At 50.5% G+C, this 17,500-nt stretch overlaps 1 protein-coding gene across 1 annotated transcript in view; it reads right to left on the reverse strand.

Moving 5' to 3' along the window:
• Positions 1-17,500, reverse strand: part of mxd4 (MAX dimerization protein 4) — a 51,828-nt gene that overhangs the window by 27,552 nt on the left and 6,776 nt on the right. The window contains exon 3 of the mRNA XM_085972507.1: positions 10,648-10,677. Coding sequence (XP_085828633.1) covers positions 10,648-10,677 — 30 coding nt within the window. The remainder of the gene's footprint in view (positions 1-10,647; positions 10,678-17,500) is intronic.

The following is a 17,500-nucleotide window of genomic DNA, read 5'->3' on the forward strand; positions in this document are numbered from 1 at the left end:
ATTCGGCCCCTCGAGCCTGTTCCGCCATTTAATGAGATCATGGCTGATCATCCAAATTCAGTACCCTGTCCCTGCTTTCTCCCCATATCCCTTGATCCCTTTAGCCTTAAGAAATATATCTAACTCCTTCTTGAATATACTTAATGAATTGGCCTCAACTGCCTTCTGTGGTAGAGAATTCCACAGGTTCACCACTCTCTGGGTGAAGAAATTCCTCCTCATCTCTGTCCTAAATGGCTTACCCCTTATCTAAAGACTGTGACCCCTGGTTCTGGACTCCCCGACCATTGGGAACATCCTTCCTGCATCTAGTCTGTCTAGTCCTGTTAGAATTTTATAAGTTTCAATGAGATCCCCTCTCATTCTTCTAAACTCCAGCGAGTACAAGCCCAATCGACCCAATCTCTCCTCATACGTCATTCCTGCCATCCCAAGACTATTGCCCATCACTAATTGCCCTCGAGAAGGTGGTGGTGAGCCGCCTTCTTGAACCGCTGCAGTCTGTGTGGTGAAGGTACTCCCAACAGTGCTGTTAGGGAAGGAGTTCCAAGATTTTGACCCAGCGACGATGAAGTCCCATATAATGTTTAAATGGGGCTCTTTTGTTGAGAAATGAGAAGGTTGAGGGGGTGACCCGATAGAGGTCTTTAAAATTATGAAAGGGTTTCGTAGAGAAGGTGTTTCCACTGGAGGGGGAGACCAAAACTAGGGGCCATAAATATAAGATGGTCACTAATAAATCCAATCGGGAATTCAGGAGAAACATCTTTATCCAGAGAGTGGTTAGAATGTGGAACTTGCTACCACAGGGAGTAGTTGAGGCAAATAGTATAGATGCCTTTAAGGGGAAGTTAGATCAACACACGAGGGAGGAGGGAATAGAAGGGTGTGCTGAGTGGGAGAGACGAAGAGGGATGGGAGGAGGCTCGTGTGGAGCATAAATACTGGCACGGAGCTGTTGGGCCAAATGGCCTGTTTCTGTGCTGTAGAATCGACGTAAATCAGTGTTCTCTATTAATCTGCATTTGTCTTGGGCTATTTACTGTGTTGAGTTTCCGATTTAAGGTTCACCCACAAGGGGTCAACTGCTGTAAGAATAGCCCCTTCCCAAACCTCCAGGCCCACTCATTACAAACTGGAACACACCAATACGTAGAACACAGAAACAGGCCACTCATCCCAACCAGTCAGGGTTAGCGTTTAACCTCCATGTGAGAAAATAATCCCAATCCCTTCCCCTAGCCCACACGTCCACCAAGGCTCCCCCTGCCCTAGCCTTGAACTCGCATCTTTCTCCAGTTTCTCTCCAATCTCCCCTCTTGGCCCCTCCAAGCGCATCTTGTCCGGTTGACCCACCTCCTGCTCCCTCGACCCTATTCCCACCAAACTGTTGAACACCCAACTTCCCTTCCTGGCTCCCATGTTAGCTGATATTAACAGTTCCGTCTCCTCAGATACTGTTCCCCTCCCTTAAACGGTCATCAACTCCCTCCTCAAAAAAAAACACCCTTGAATCCGCCCCCCCCCCCCCGTCTTTGCAAACTACCGCCCATCTCCAACCGCCCGTCCTTGTGCACCAGTCGCTGAAGGTAAGCATGCAGGTGCAGCAGGCGGTTAAGGCGGCAAATGGTATGTTGGCCTTCGTAGCGAGAGAATTAGAGTACAGGAACAAGGGTGTCTTGCTGCAGTTGTACAGGGCCTTGGTGAGACCGCACCTTGAGTATTGTGTGCAGTTTTGGTCGCCTTATCTGAGGAAGGATGTTCTTGCCATGGAGGGAGTGCAGCGAAGATTCACCAGACAGATACCTGGGATGGCAGGAATGACGTATAAGGAGAGATTGGGTCGATTGGGCTTATATTTGCTAGAGTTTAGAAGAATGAGAGGGGATCTCATTGAAACTTATAAAATTCTGTCAGGCCTGGACAGACTAGATGCAGGAAGGATGTTCCCGATGGCGGGGAGTCCAGAACCAGGGGTCACAGTCTAAGGATAAGGGGTAAGCCATTTAGGACAGAGATGAGGAGGAATTTCTTCACCCAGAGAGTGGTGAACCTGTGGAATTCTCTACCACAGAAGGCAGTTGAGGCCAATTCATTAAATATATTCAAGAAGGAGTTAGATATATTTCTTAAGGCTAAAGGGATCAAGGGATATGGAGAGAAGGCAGGAACGGGTACTGAGTTTGGATGATCAGCCATGATCGCATTGAATGGCGGAGCAGGGTCGAGGGGCCAAATGGCCTACTCCTGCTCCTATCTTCTAACCTCCCGTCTCCAACCGCCCTTTCCTCTCCTAAAAGTCCTTGAACATGCCGTTGACTCCGAAATGCTGCCCCTCAGTGACATCATCCAAAAACACAGCGTCAGGTGCCACACGTACGCTGACGACACCCAGCTCTACCTCACCACCACCTCTCACGACCCCTCCACGGCCCCTGTGTTGTCCCACTGCTGGATGAGCAGAAATTTCCTCCAATTAAATATTGGAAAAGACCGAAGCCGTCGTCTTCGGTCCCCGCCACAAACTCCGTTCCCCAGTCACCGACTCCATCCCTCCCCCCGGCCACGGTCTGAGGCTGAACCGGACTGACCGCAACCTCGCCGCCCTATCTGACCCCGAGCTGAGCTTCCGACCCCACACCCTCTCCGTCACCGAGACCGCCCCTACTTCCACCCCTGGAACATCGCCCGTTTCCGCCCCCTGCCACAGCTCACTTGCTGCTGAAACACGCACCCATTTTAAAATCCTCATCCTTGTTTTCAAACCCCTCCATGGCCTCGACCCCCTCCCTATCCCAGTCACCTCCTCCAGCCTCACAACTCTCCGAGATCTCTGCACTCCTCCAATTCTGGCCTCTTGCGCATCCCGGATTTTCTTCGCTCCACCATTGGCGGCCGTGCCTTCAGCCGCCGAGGCCCTAAGCGCTGGAATAACCCACCTATCTCTCCGCCTCTCCTCCTTCAAGACGCTCCTTTAAACCTACCTCTTTGGCCAAGCTTTACTTGTCCTAATATCTCCTTATGTGGCTCAGGTGTCACATTTTGCTTAATAATCGCTCCTGTGAAGCGCCTTGGGACGTTTTACTACTTTATAAAAGCGCTGTATAAATAAAGTTGTTGCTCCCATATCACCTCTGCAATCTAACCTCGAATGGTGACACAGTTTCTGCCTCGACCACAGTGAATGCCACAGCCTCACGACTCTCTGCGTGAAGATGTTTCTCCTGCCCTCCGTTTTAAATCTCTCAAAGTTAACCTTGTATCTATGGCCCCGCGTTCTTGAGCCCTTGCAAAAGAGAAGCAGCCTGGGCTGCCAGCACCCAGGGGCCAGAGCGCGGAGTCCCCGCGGGGTACAAGGTCGCGGGTTCAAGCCCCACTCCCGGGACCCTAGCTGACGGGAGTGAGTGAGGGAGTGCTGCACTGTCGGAGGTGCCGTTTTTCAGATGAGACGTTAAACCGAGGCCCCGTCTGCCCTCTCGGGTGGACGTGAAAGATCCCACAACCACTATTCGAAGATGAGCTCTCCCCGGTATCCTGGCCAATATTTATCCCTCAATCAACATCACTAAAACAGACCGTCTGGTTATTATCACATTGCTGTTTGTGGGACCTTGCTGTGCGCTGCCGCGTTTCCTACATTACAACAGTGACTACACTTCAAAAAAAGTACTTCCTTGGCTGCAAAGCATTTTGGGACGCCCGGTGGTCGTGAAAGGGGCTATAGAAATGCAAGGCTTTCTTTTTTTTGCCCTGGAAGTGCTTAATGGGACACGGAGGGTCTAAAATCAAAGACGTCTGTTCCCTGAAGTACATCCTTTAACTTAGCTATTCATCCATCGAATGGGCGGGGGGGGGGGGGGGGGGGGGGGGGGTGAAGTTACTGCGATCAGATGACAGATGGAATGTTGGCCTTTATTGCAAGGGGGGTTGGAGTGTAAGAGTAAGGAAGTCTTGCTACAATTGTACAGGGCCTTGGTGAGACCACACCTGGAGTACTGTGCACAGTTTTGGTCTCCTTATCTAAGGAAGGATATACTTGCCTTGGAGGGAGTGCAACGAAGGTTCACCAGACTGATTCCTGGGATGAGATGGTTGTCCTATGAGGAGAGATTCGGTAGAACGGGCCTATATTCTCCGCAGTTTAGAAGAATGAGAGGTGATCTGATTGAAACGTATACATTTCTCAAGAGGGACTGACAGGGTAGATGCTGAGAAGCGGTTTCCCCTGGCTGGAGAGTCTAGAACCAGGGGTCACAGTCTCAGAATAAGGGGTCGGCCATGTAGGCCATGGCTCTTGAGAAGGTGGTGGTGAGCCGCCTTCTTGAACTGCTGCAGTCCGTGTGGTGAAGGTGCTCCCACAGTGCTGTTAGGGAGGGAGTTCCAGGATTTTGACCCAGCGACGATGAAGGATCGGCCATTCTATGACAAAGTCAGGATGGTGTGTGACTTGGAGGGGAAGTTGGAGGTGGCGGCGTTCCCATGTGCCTGCTGCCCTTATCCTTCTAGGTGGTAGAGGTCGCGGGTTTGGGAGGTGCTGCCGAAGAAGCCTTGGCGAGACACACCCTCCGCGTTTCCTTCTCCCCAGCAACAAGACACACCACGCAACACAGCTCAAGCTAGGACCTTCGCAAAGGCAATTCAGCGCTGGAGGCCGGTCCCACTTTATGCAACTAGGCCTCCGAGCTCCATTTAAAACACACCAAAAAAACGAACTCATTCTATGGAACAACAACAACTTTATTTATATAATAGTAAAATATTGCGGATGCTGGATATCTGAAATAACAACAGAAAATCCTGGAAACACTCAACAGGTCAGGCAGCATCGTGGAGAGAGAGTTCTGACGAAAGGTCTTCAACCTGAAAAGTTAACTCTGTTTCTCTCTCCACGATGCTGCCTGACCTGCTGAGTGTTTCCAGAATTTGCTGTTGTTATTTCAACTCTATTTGTATAGCATCTTTAAAGTAGTAAAACATCCCAAGGCGCTTCACAGGAGCAGTTATCAAACAAAATTTGACACCGAGCCACATCAGGAGATATTAGGGCAGGTTGGTCAAAGAGGTAGGTTTTAAGGTGCGTCTTACATAGAAACATAGAAGATAGGAGCAGGAGGCCAATCGGCCCTTCGAGCCTGCTCCGCCATTCAACGAGATCATGGCTGATCATCCAAACCCTAGCACCCGGTCCCTACACTGACAGCCATCCCACCCAAGCCCTATCCCCGTAACCCCACATATTTAATCCCCCCTAACACTAAGGGTCAATTTTTTTTTATCATGGCCAATCAACCTAACCCGCACATCTTTGGACTGTGGGAGGAAACCGGAGCACCCGGAGGAAACCCACGCAAACACGGGGAGAATGTGCAAACTCCACACAGACAGTCACCCGAGGCCGGATTCGAACCCGGGTCCCTGGCGCTGAGAGGCAACAGTGCTAACCACTATGCCACCGTGCTTAAAGGAGGAGAGAGGGGCGGGGAGGTTTAGGGAGGGATTTCCAGAGCTTAGGGTCTCGGCGGCTGAAGGCACGGCCGCCAATGGTGGGGCGAAGGGAGTGGGTGTTGGGACAGGAGGCCAGAATTGGAGGAGTGGAGAGATCTTGGGAGAACAAGGTGCCGCTCGAGCAGTGAGCACTGATTCACTGTATACTGGCCAGGGCAGAGCTCACGTCGTACAAGGGGGCAGGTACCACAAGTGGTGCTCAATGTGATCTCCTGGACTAGTTTTGATCACCTTTGGTCAGGGGGAGCGGGAGGAGGGGGGGCTTGGAGATGAATTTTCCAGATTTTGGGGAGGAATTTATCTCCCATTTTTTGCCTCTCCCAGGAGATCACATGGGTCTGGATCGGTATTTCTCGGCCCCAAGCTCTGGAACCCCCTCCCAAAACCTCGCCGCCTCACTCTCCTCCTTTAAAAACCTCGCCGCCTCACTCTCCTCCTTTAAACCTACCTCTTTGACCAAGCTCCTGGTCACCTGATGTGGCTCAGTGTCAAATTCTGTTTGATAATCGCACCTGTGAAGCGCCTTGGGATGTTTTACAATGTTAAAGGTGCTATATAAATGTTTGTTGTTGTTGTTGTTGTTGAAGACCTAGTTTCGATCCCTGCTGTGCTGAATCGGCACAGTTCAGCCGGGCTGGGGTAAGGACAACGCACCTCGTCAGAGCACCCCGGGGTTATAAAGCGGAAGAATAAAAAAGACCAGGGTTCAGGGTCCTGAGCTCTAACCCTGTGACACCCCCCCCCCCCCCGCGCACTTGTGTGTAGACATTGGGCGAGGACCAGGTTAGCTGTGAGGCCCACTGCAGTTGAACAGCCTCCCAATATTTCGCCTGTGGGCTCACGGGTGAAGAAAGGTCGCTTGGAATGGGTGGCCAGACAGCGCCCAGCGCCTCAGGACCTGCACCTCAGCAAGGGGTCAATCCCTTCAGCCAACTGGCAGAAGAACCAGAAGGGAGATGAGGAGACATTTTGTTTTGTTTTTTTTAGTTGTGATCTGGAACGCGCTGGCAGAAAAAGGTCTGGAAGCAGATTCAATAGGAACATTCAAAAGGGAATTGGATAAAGGAAAAATTTGCTGGGCTTTGGGGCAAGGGTTGGGGAGGCGAGTCTATTTGGGTCGCTCTTGCAGAGAGCCGGCACAGGCACGAGGGGCCGAGTGGCCTCCTTGTGCGAAGATTCTAGGAGGGAAAGGAAGAAAACTGGCTGAGGTAGGAGGGGGAAGAACCAGGCTCATTTTGATTCAACTCCCTTTCTCAAGGAATTGTGTGGTACAGTAGTGTAGTGGTTATACAATACTCACCTACAGAATGTAGTGTTAAATGGATGGTGGAAGATGCTTGATTAAGTACACTACTGCCAGTTGAGGGTAATGCAATGCAATGACTACCAGCAGCGTGGGAGACACACAGTACCCCTGTAAAATGGCGGATCAGAAGAGACTACCGGCAGCGCGGGAGAGTCAGACTCCTGTTACAGGGGTTTTGAGGTGTTCCGACTCCCAACAGCGCCAAGAAGCCAAGTAGTGGCAGTTTGGAGAACTACCCCCACTGACTAACTCGGCCACCGCGGGAGACTCGGCAACATTGCCGGTTATTGAGGTGTTGTTTTTGGAGTGAGAATTAACAGAGAATTCCGGATATTTAGGCGCCGTTTAAACGAGTTTCCTGTATTGCTGGAGTAATCCAGAGATCACCAGTTCAAATCCCAGTTTGAGAACATGAACACAGTTGAAACAATCTGGAAATAAAAAGCCAGCATCAGTAAAAGTGACCGTGAAGCTGTCGGATCATCGGTAAAAACCCGAGTGGTTCACGAACGCCCTTTAGGGAAGGAAACTTGCTGTCCTTACCCGGTCTGGGCCTATATGTGACTCCAGACCCACACCCAACATGGTTGACTCTCAACTGCCCTGACGAGCCACTCAGTTGTATCAAACCTCTACCAAGAATGGTTCAAGACGAAGGTCCACCTTCTCGAGAGCAATTAGGGATGGCCAGCGAAATATATAAGCGAAGAGATCCCACGTTCACTTGCAGGAACACTCCAACTGTGCACTCAACAAGAGAAGAAGTGAGGCACCAGCTACTTCAACTCACTGATCCCCCCCAAAAAAATTCAATTATCCAAAACTATCCCAAGGAAAGGGTTTCTGTTTACCAGTTAAGGCCCAGTGAGGACTTGAGGAACAAACCTGGAGTGAGGCCAAGAACAGCGCCGACTCCGTTCCCAGCCTCCCATCTTGTTAAACCTGTATCGAACCTTGGTTAGACCACAGTTGGAGTTACTGTGCACAGTTCTGGTCTCCCAATTATAAAAAGGATATCGAGGCACTGGAGACGGTGTAAAAAAAGATTTACAAGGTCGATACCAGAACTGAGAGGTTATAAACATCAGGAAAGACTGAACAGGCTGGGGCCCTTTACTCTAGACTAGAGAAGGCGGAGGGATGACCTAATAAAGGTCTTTAAAATTATGAAAGGGTTCGATGGGGTAGACGTAGGGATGATGTTTCCACTTGCGGGCGAGGCCAGAACTAGGGTCCATCAATATAAAAGTAATTACTAATAAATCCAATAGGGAATTCAGGAGAAACCCGAGAGTGGTTAGAATGTGGAACTCGCTACCAGATGGGGTAGTTGAGGCAAATAGCATAGATGCATTTAAGGGGAAGCTAGAAAAACACATGAGAGTGAAAGGAATAGAGGGAGATGCTGATCGGGAGAGATGAAGAGGGGTGGGAGGAGGCTCGTGTGGAGCATAAACATTGACACGGAGCAGTTGGGCCGAATGGCCTGTTTCTGCGCTGTAAATACGCATTTCATCTTCTACCCATCACCTCAAGTCATGCGTTATCTTGCTGCCCGTGGGAGGTGGTGGTGCGGGGTGGGGGGGAGGCAGTAACCAGTTTCCCCAGGCGATGCTCAGCGAGTCAGCATTCGAGTCTGCGTGATCTCACGCTATATCCTCTTAAAACGTTCAGCCTTTACAACATTTCCCTGAACGTAGGAATTGCCATAGAAACATAGAAGATAGGAGCAGGAGTAGGCCATTCGGCCCCTCGAGCCTGCTCCGCCATTCAATGCAATCATGGCTGATCATCCAAATTCAGTACCTTGTCCCTGCCTTCTCCCCATATCCCTTGATCCCCTTTAGCCTTAAGAAATATATCCAACTCCTTCTTGAATATATTTAATGAATTGGCCTCAACTGCCTTCTGTGGAAGAGAATTCCACAGGTTCACCACTCTCGGTGAAGAAATTCCTCCTCACTCAGTCCTAAATGGCTTACCCCTTATCCTTAGATTGTGACCCCTGGTTCTGGACTCCCTGACCATCGGGAACATCCTTCCTGCATCTAGTCTGTCTAGTCCTGTTAGAATTTTATAAGTTTCAATGAGATCCCCTCTCATTCTTCTAAACTCCAGCGAGTACAAGCCCAATCGACCCAATATAATTGCAAAATACTGCGGATCGACCCAATCTCTCCTCATACGTCATTCCTGCCATCCCAGGTATCAGTCTGGTGAATCTTCGCTGCACTCCCTCCATGGCAAGAACATCCTCCCTCAGATAAGGCGACCAAAACTGCACACAATGGTCTCACCAAGGCCCTGTACAACTGCAGCAAGACATCCTTGTTCCTGTACTCAAACCCTCTCGCTAAGAAGGCCAACATACCATTTGCATGCTTACCTTCAGCGACTGGTGCACAGGGACGCCGGACTAAGAGAGACCAAGGTCCATCGGCTTCACCGTCTACCGTCCTGGTAGTCACGTGATCCAAAGACAATGGGGTTGTTGTCTGATCACGGCAATCAATCTCTATCAATGAGTCTACAACAGAGCCAGACATGAGGCGAGGAAAATTCCCAGAGGAGGAGAGCTTTGGGAACCAGAGGTCCAAAGTCACCCCGTTCCTCCCGAGCTCGCTACACTCACCCCACATCATGTCTCAAATAACTGGATCCCAAAATATCATTTTCTGAAAGAAATCTAGTTTGTATTTGAATGAATCAACACCCACTGCTTCCACCGTCTCCCGAGGGAGCCTGTTCCATAGATTGGCCACTCGCTCACTGAAATATTATTTCCACGGGTTAGTTTTGAATTTACCCCCTTCAAGCGCAGGCCGGGCCCTCTGGTTCTACTGTTGTGGACACAGTGAGACAGCTCGTCACGGTCAACATTATCTACTCCCTTTAGAACCCTAAAAACAGCAATCGCTGCACCCCCCAACCTTCTCTCTCCCTCTGTGAACACACCCCTGCCCCACCAACGCCCCCCCACCCCCCACCGATGTCCTAACTGTGGCTACTGAGCACTCTCGCCTCTGAGTCAGAAGGTTGTGGGTTCAAGTCCCACTCCAGAGACTTGAACACCAAAGCTAGGCTGACACTCGCAGTGCAGTGCTGAGGGAGTGCGGCACGGTCAGAGGTGCCGTCTTTCGGATGAGACGTTAAACCGAGGCCCCGTGTGCTCTCTCAGGTGGACGTAAAAGATCCCATGGTCACTATTTTGAAGAAGAGCAGGGGGGAGTCATCCCCGGTGTCCTGGGGCCAATATTTATCCCTCAATCAGCATCACTAAAACAGATTATCTGGCCATTATCACATTGCTGTTTGTGGGATCTTGCTGTGTGCAAACTGGCTGCTGCGTTTCCCACATTACAACAGCGACTACACTTCAAAAGTACTTCATTGGCTGTAAAGGGCTTTGGGACATCCGGAGGCTGTGAAAGGCGCTATAGAAATGCAAGGTGACGCCAAACTGCGTGCACTGCAGTGACCAGAACCTCCATCAGGTTTCTACAACATCAGGCTCCTGATGGTAGGTTACAGCTGGAATTTAGAAAAAGAGCACACAGGATGAGATTTGAAGCGTTCGGGGGTGGGGCGGAGGTGGGGGCTCGGGCTGGACGAGTCTCCCAGTGGAGCGCTGCGCCACGACTGACAAATGTCGTAACTCGTCATGGGATTGAACGGGAAATCACGGCTCTCAAGGATTCCGACCACTTTCCCCGACCATAATGTCGCGTCAACGAGTTTGCGCTCAACGCACGATAGCCGGGCACGCCACAGGCTTAAAGCTGCAGCACGCGACGAGTTCATATAATCTGTCGGCATAACCAGCTCTCCACACTCACCTGTGCTTTTCCAGCTCATTGTGCGAGGACCTGTGACAAAAAATAAAAAATACATTTGTTACAACCTTAAGGCAAAAGAACCAGATGGGGGAGAGAATTTTTTTTTTTTTTTTTTTTTTTTAAAACGCGAGTTGTGATCAGGAATGCGCTGCCTGAAAGCTGATTCGATAGTAACTTTCAAAAGAGAATTGGATAAATAACTCGAATGGGAAAAAATTTACAAGGCTATGGGGAAAGAGCAGAGAGCGGGACGCTGTGTCAGAGAGCCGGCACGATGGGCCGAATGACCTCCTTCTGTGCTGTAAGATTCTAACTTCATCTGTGGTGCTGTTGAAAAATCATGCCACAAAAATGCCCCATTGCTAGTCCCCCTGATAGGGGTGTACAAGATTATGACGAGGTTTGGATAGGCTAGATGGGGAAAGGCTGTTCCCACTAGTTGATGGTACAAGGACTAGGGGGACACAGATTTAAGGTTTTGGGCAAGAGATACAGGGGGGATGTGAGGGAAAACTTTTTTACGCAGCGAGTGGCGAGGACCTGGAACTCGCTGCCGACGGAAGTGGTGGAAGCGGAGACACTCAGGGCTGGATTTTGATACTGGAGGCGTGTAGGAGGCAGGACTACAACTTTCGGGGTTGTAGTCCCGCCTCCATCAAGTTGTGGCCAACCCACGCGATTTTCACTTGATTGACCTTGTTGAGCCCGCCCAGCAGGCCAATTAAGGGCCACCCGGCAACAGGTGACGTCACAGATTGACATTTCATCTGTCAAGAGCTTTTGACAGATGAAATATCAGCGTTTGACAGCTCTTTGAAGTTGTCAAACACTGACAATCTGTACTCCAGGTTAATTCTTTCCTCTCAGGCTGATTTAGACATCTCCCCAGAACAGAAAGCTGAATGCTGCAACTTTTGACAGCTCACGGCCATTCTGCTTTCTGTGCCGGTGAGATGAGGGACTCCCGAGACTTGAAGGAAGGAAGGCTGTAAAGTAAAACTTCTTTAAACACTTTACACACACCAAACACACTTACCTCTGCACTCATGCACCCATCACTCACCTGAACACCGGACATCTCGAACCCTCCAAGCCCTTCAGCCCGACGGTCCGCCTCGCTAACTTGGCGTGGTTTGGAGCCGTCAGGAATCCCACACTTCAGGAATAAAAATAGGGATTAGGCTAAAAACTGCCTGTTAACAGGCAGTTAATTGGCACTAATCCCCTTCCCGCCTCAGGGAGGCGGGTCCCAGAACAGGTTGGGTACCCGCATCCTGGGAAACGGGCATGGAGGCGGGTTGGGGGCGGGATGGGTTCGTGCCCACCGATTTAGGGATTTTACCCCCCCCACACACCTCCAATCCCGCCTCCACGGCCCAATGAAAATCCTGCCCTCAATGTTTTTAAGGGGAGACTGGATAGGCACTTGAGGGAAATAAACTTGCAGGGCTACGGGGATAGAGCGGGGGAATGGGGCTGACTGGATCGCTCTACAGAGAGCCGGCACGGACGCGACGGGCCGAATGGTCTCCTTCTGTGCCGTTATGACTCCATATGGTACCAAGCTGTCCATCCCTGGCTTGTACAGACCCAGGGATGTACCATGGGAAACGTGCTAACAACAGTCTGCACATTCCTGGGCTAAGGAGGAGGGTGAAAACCAAAAGGAGCCAGGATTCCCACTCCTTGCCGCTATTCAGTGACTTCTGTGTGCAACGCAAACAACAGGCTTCAGGCTCAAGTGTGACGCACGCTACGTTTGAACAGCAGGCCGAGGCCGACACACGAAGGCGGACCGGGCAATCTCTGGCACCCGTGAAACTAGATCGCAGCGAGAGTCAGGAGGAGGAGGGCTCTCGATTACAGTGCCCCATTCAGGAACCCACAAGGTCCACGCTTCAACGGAGGAGAACCCGGCTGCACAAGTTCTCCCCTCGGCGCCCCCCCCCCCGGGAGATTAATGCAGCAAAACTCAACGAGGTCAGAAGGAGTTCAAGTGACAGCCTCGGGACAACAACAACTTACATTTATACAGCGCCTTTAACGTAGTAAAACATCCCAAGGCGCTTCACAGGAGCGTGATCAGGCACCGAGCCACATAAGGAGATATCAGGGCAGGTGACCAAAAGCTTGGTCAAAGAGATTGGTTTTAAGAAGCATCTTAAACATAGAAACATAGAAGATAGGAGCAGGAGTAGGCCATTCGGCCCCTCGAGCCTGCTCCGCCATTCAATGAGATCATGGCTGATCATCCAAACTCGGTACCCTGTCCCTGCTTTCTCCCCATACCCCTTGATCCCTTTAGCCTTAAGAAATATATCCAACTCCTTCTTGAATATATTTAATGAATTGGCCTCTACTGCCTTCTGTGGTAGAGAATTCCACAGGTTCACCACTCTCTGGGTGAAGAAATTCCTCCTCATCTCTGTCCTAAATGGCTTACCCCTTATCCTTAGACTGTGACCCCTGGTTCTGGACTCCCCCGCCATCGGGAACATCCTTCCTGCATCTAGTCTGTCTAGTTCTGTTAGAATTTTATAAGTTTCAATGAGATCCCCTCTCATTCTTCTAAACTCCAGCGAGTATAAGCCCAATCGGCCCAAAGGAGGGAGGTAGGGAAGTGGAGAGGTTTAGTCAGGGAATTCTAGAGCTTAGGGCCTAGGCAACAGAAGGCACGGCCACCAATGGTGGAGCGATTATAATCAGGGATGCTCAAGAGGCCAGAATTGGAGGAGTGCAGATATCTCGTGGGGTTGTGGGGTTGGAGGAGGTTACAGAGATAGGGAGGGGGGTGAGGCCATGGAGGGATTTGAAAACAAGGATGAGAATTTTAAAAATCGAACGTTTGATCTGCCAACCAAAAGTCGAATGATCTAACCGGGAACACTCAGCTAACACATGTCCGTCCTTCCATTCTGCCAGTAACCTCGCTGCTTAGACAGATCCCACCGCCCCACAGCGAGTGGTCTGACCCAAAGAGACCAAGGCGCTCAAGACCAAGATCTCCTCAAACCCCTCGACACCGCTTAGCCTGGTCACTCAAAGGTGCCGAGGAGCGGCACTGGCGGTTTTGTCCCTGGAATTTTTTGCGCCCTCCGAGGAAGCATCCCACCTCCGCTCATCAGAGAGAACAAGAGGCCATTCGGCCCATCTTGCCCGACCCGGCAGGAACCGGGAACTCGTCACCGGAAGTCATCAGGGCTCCTTCATACCTAATCCTCTGTCTCTTCTCCCTCATCCCACACACACTGCGCAGCAAGCTGCAGATGCTTTCGACACCCACTTCTCTCTCTCTCTCTGCTCTTCCTTCACACCACAAGCTAATCCGCGTCCCTCTCTTTCACTGCAGCTGCTGAGACTGTCGACCCCCCACCTCTGCTGGTGGGGGAAGAGAAGCCCAGCCTTCCTGAACATGCACCCTCGCTCCATCTCCCCCCTCGCCAGCACCAGGCCAGACACCAACACCACGCGGACTTCAGAGGCTAGGCTAGAGGAGTGGGCTGCACTCAGGAACACAGGAGGAGGCCATTCAGCCCCTCGAGCCTGTTCCGCCATTCAATGAGATCATGGCTGATCTGCGTCCTAACTCCATTTACCTGCCTTTGCCCTATAGATTGATACCCTTACCTAACAAAAATCTACCAAGGTCAGTCCTGAAAGATCCCACTGGCCCCCAGCATCCACCTGTTGCGGGAGAGAGTTCCAGATTTCCACTACCCTTTGTGTGAAGAAGTGCTTCCTGATTTCACTCCAGAACTACAAAGCTATAATTTTAAGAAAATAGTTTCTCTGCATCCACCTCGATCAGATCACCCCTTAAATCTTCTCAGCACAGGGGAACACAAGCCAAGTCTATGCAATCTGTCCTGGTAATTTAACCCTCCGAGGCCCGGTATGATTCTGGTAATGGCGATAACTCACTGGGCACGTGCGCGGGAGCTAGGGCAGGGGGATAGGACGCCACAGGTGTCAGCTCGCTGGAGGGCGAGGTCACACACTAGTTCTGCTGCAGAGGGCTCGGATGCAGACTGCGAGGGCACCGGCTACCGAAGAAGGCTCAGGTGAAGAGTCTGAAGCCTCCTATCGCACAACACATGAATCATCAGACCTGTCCACACCCGAGTTGAGCAGTCCTATTGTCTCTCTCTCTCGCTACTACCGCAGCCGAGGTGACAGGATGGGCTCGTGACAAGGCTCAACGGGTTTAGCTCATGAGTTACAATGACAGACGGACAAGGAGGGGGTCTAGGTTTGATTCCAGCCCACCTCAACTCTGCTGCATTAGCTAATCTCACACCTGGGCGGCAACCTCATCAGGTACAGTAGCATAGTGATGTTACTGGACTAGTAATCCAAAGGCCTGGACCAATGATCCGGATAAATTCAATTAAATGAATCTGGAATTAAAAAGCTAGTATCAGTGATAGTGACCATGAAACTACCAGATTGTAGTAAAAACCCATCTGGTTCACTAATGTCCTTTAGGGAAGGAAATCTGTCACCCTTACCCGGTCTGGCCGACATGTGACTCCAGACCCACAGCAATGTGGTTGACTCTTAACTGCCCTAAATGGCAGAGCAAGCCACTACAAGTTGTACTCAAGGCGGCAACTCACCACCACCTTCTCGAGGGCAATTAGGGATGGGCAATAATTGCCCATGTCCCGTGAATGAACTTAAAAAAAAAAAAAATGACGTGCTATGTTTGGTCCCTGGGATAAGGGGGAAAAAAGTTCTCACTGATTATTGCCAACCACAGACTCCTGCTAGAGGTCAGAGTGTGTGACCAACAGCTGGGTAACAGGGCTGGTCTGCTGCCCCCTGTAGTCGAATAGCCCACCGAAAGGTTAAAAAAAAAATCAGCTAACCAGTGACCCCTGCTGGAAGGTGAGCGATGTGTCAGGTAAGGGCCCCAGCCATGGCTGAGACGGCAGGTAGCGCTCTCGCCTCGGAGTCAGAAAGTTGTTGGTTCAAGCACCACTCCAGAAACTTCAGCCCAAAATCCAGGCCAACACTCCCAGCTGAGGGAGAGCTGTTGGAGGTGCCATCTTATATTTTTTTGGACATAAAGGGAATCAAGGGATGTGGGGGATCGGGCGGGGGAAGTGGAGTTGAGGTCAAAGATCAGCCATGATCTTAGTGAATGGAGGAGCAGGCTCGAGGGGCCGTGTGGTCTATTTCTCCTACTCCTGCTCCTAATTCTTATGATCCTGTGCAAGGACAGGATCAGGCCTGTGATACAGAAGAATGGCCACTTGGGAGAGGATCCAGGACCGGGACGGGGGGGGGGGGGGGGCGCGGTGGGGGAGGGGGCGGGGGAACGTACCCCAGCAAGAGCCCGCACATCTGAGAAAGATGTGGACATGTGACTTTCACAAAAAAAAGACACAACCCTCTTGCACGTCCTAAACCTCTACGGGTTGGAGACCACGTTATGGCAAAACTCAACCTTTTACCTGTCGAAGCGAACTGTGAGGTGTTGCATCAGTCAGAGCGACAACGCCTAAAGCTGAAGGAAGTCCTGCTTACTCAGACCTGAATCATAGCAGGTGCCCGACAATCTTGTTTGAAATCATTTTCGATAAAACCTCAGCCGTTTGTAATACAATTACACAGGGTTGGTTTTCAAACTAATGTGGGTGGGGATCCTTGCAAAGACTGACCCAGACCCAGGAACCTTCCCCCTCTCTCTTCCCTGTCCCAGTCCTAACCCTGAAGTGGCAGTATCAGCTACCCAAAGATAAACAGTGGTATGACTGCAGAATAAGGTCTTTTGTTAATTATTATTATGAATCAACCTTATAAGTCGACAAATACAGAAAAGTGATGGCAGAATCAGATACTTTGGGACCTCGCCCAACCCCTCCTCATTGATCCCCTGTGGTCTGAGGGGGGGCGGGGGGCGGTTTGAAAATCCGTGGGTCCGGGCATTAATAAACTGAAGATTAAAAAATGTTGATGAATCTGTGGTAGAAATTAAAACCAACTTTCTATTGATATGATGAAGGGTTTTGATAGATTAGATAGGGAGAAGCAGAGTCCACTGGCCAGTAACCAGAGGACACAGATTTATGATCATTGACAAAACGACCAGAGGGGAGAGGAGGGGGGAAATTATGTTTAGGTGGCGAGCTGTTGTGATCTGGAACGCGCTGCCTGAAAGCAGATTCAATAGTAACTTTCAAAAAGGGAATTGGATAAATACTTGAAGGGGAAAAATTTTGCAGGGCTCCGGGGAGTGAGTGGGACTAGCTCTTCAAAGAGCCGGCACAGGCACGATGGGCCGAATGGCCCCCTTCGGTGCTGCATGGTTTCCCGTATTACAGCAGCGACGACACTTCAAAAAGTACTTTGTTGGCCGTAAAGCGCTCTGGGATGTCCGGTGGTCGTGAAAGGCGCTGGAGAAATGCAAGTCTCACTATGAGATTGAAGCAACCGAATTGGTAGGCATGCACACTGCTCACTGCAATTTCTGAGCATACATATTATACACACACACACACACACACACATATGTATGTATGTAAATGTATGTGTGTGTGAATGTATGTATGTGTGTGTGAATGTATATGTGTGTGTTGTGTGTAAATGTATGTGTATGTATGTGTGTATGTAAATGTATGTGTGTGTGAATGTAACTGTGTGTTGTGTGTAAATGTGTGTGTGTAAATGTGTGTGTGTGTAAGTGTGTGTGTAAATGTGCGCGTGTGTAAATGTGCGCGTGTGTAAATGTGCGCGTGTGTAAATGTGCGCGTGTGTAAATGTGCGCGTGTGTAAATGTGCGCGTGTGTAAATGTGCGCGTGTGTAAATGTGCGCGTGTGTAAATGTGCGCGTGTGTAAATGTGCGCGTGT

The sequence above is a fragment of the Somniosus microcephalus genome, chromosome 1, assembly GCF_052327205.1.
Source record: "Somniosus microcephalus isolate GS21.2 chromosome 1, FLI_Smic_1.0, whole genome shotgun sequence".
In the NCBI taxonomy this organism is placed as follows: domain Eukaryota; kingdom Metazoa; phylum Chordata; class Chondrichthyes; order Squaliformes; family Somniosidae; genus Somniosus; species Somniosus microcephalus.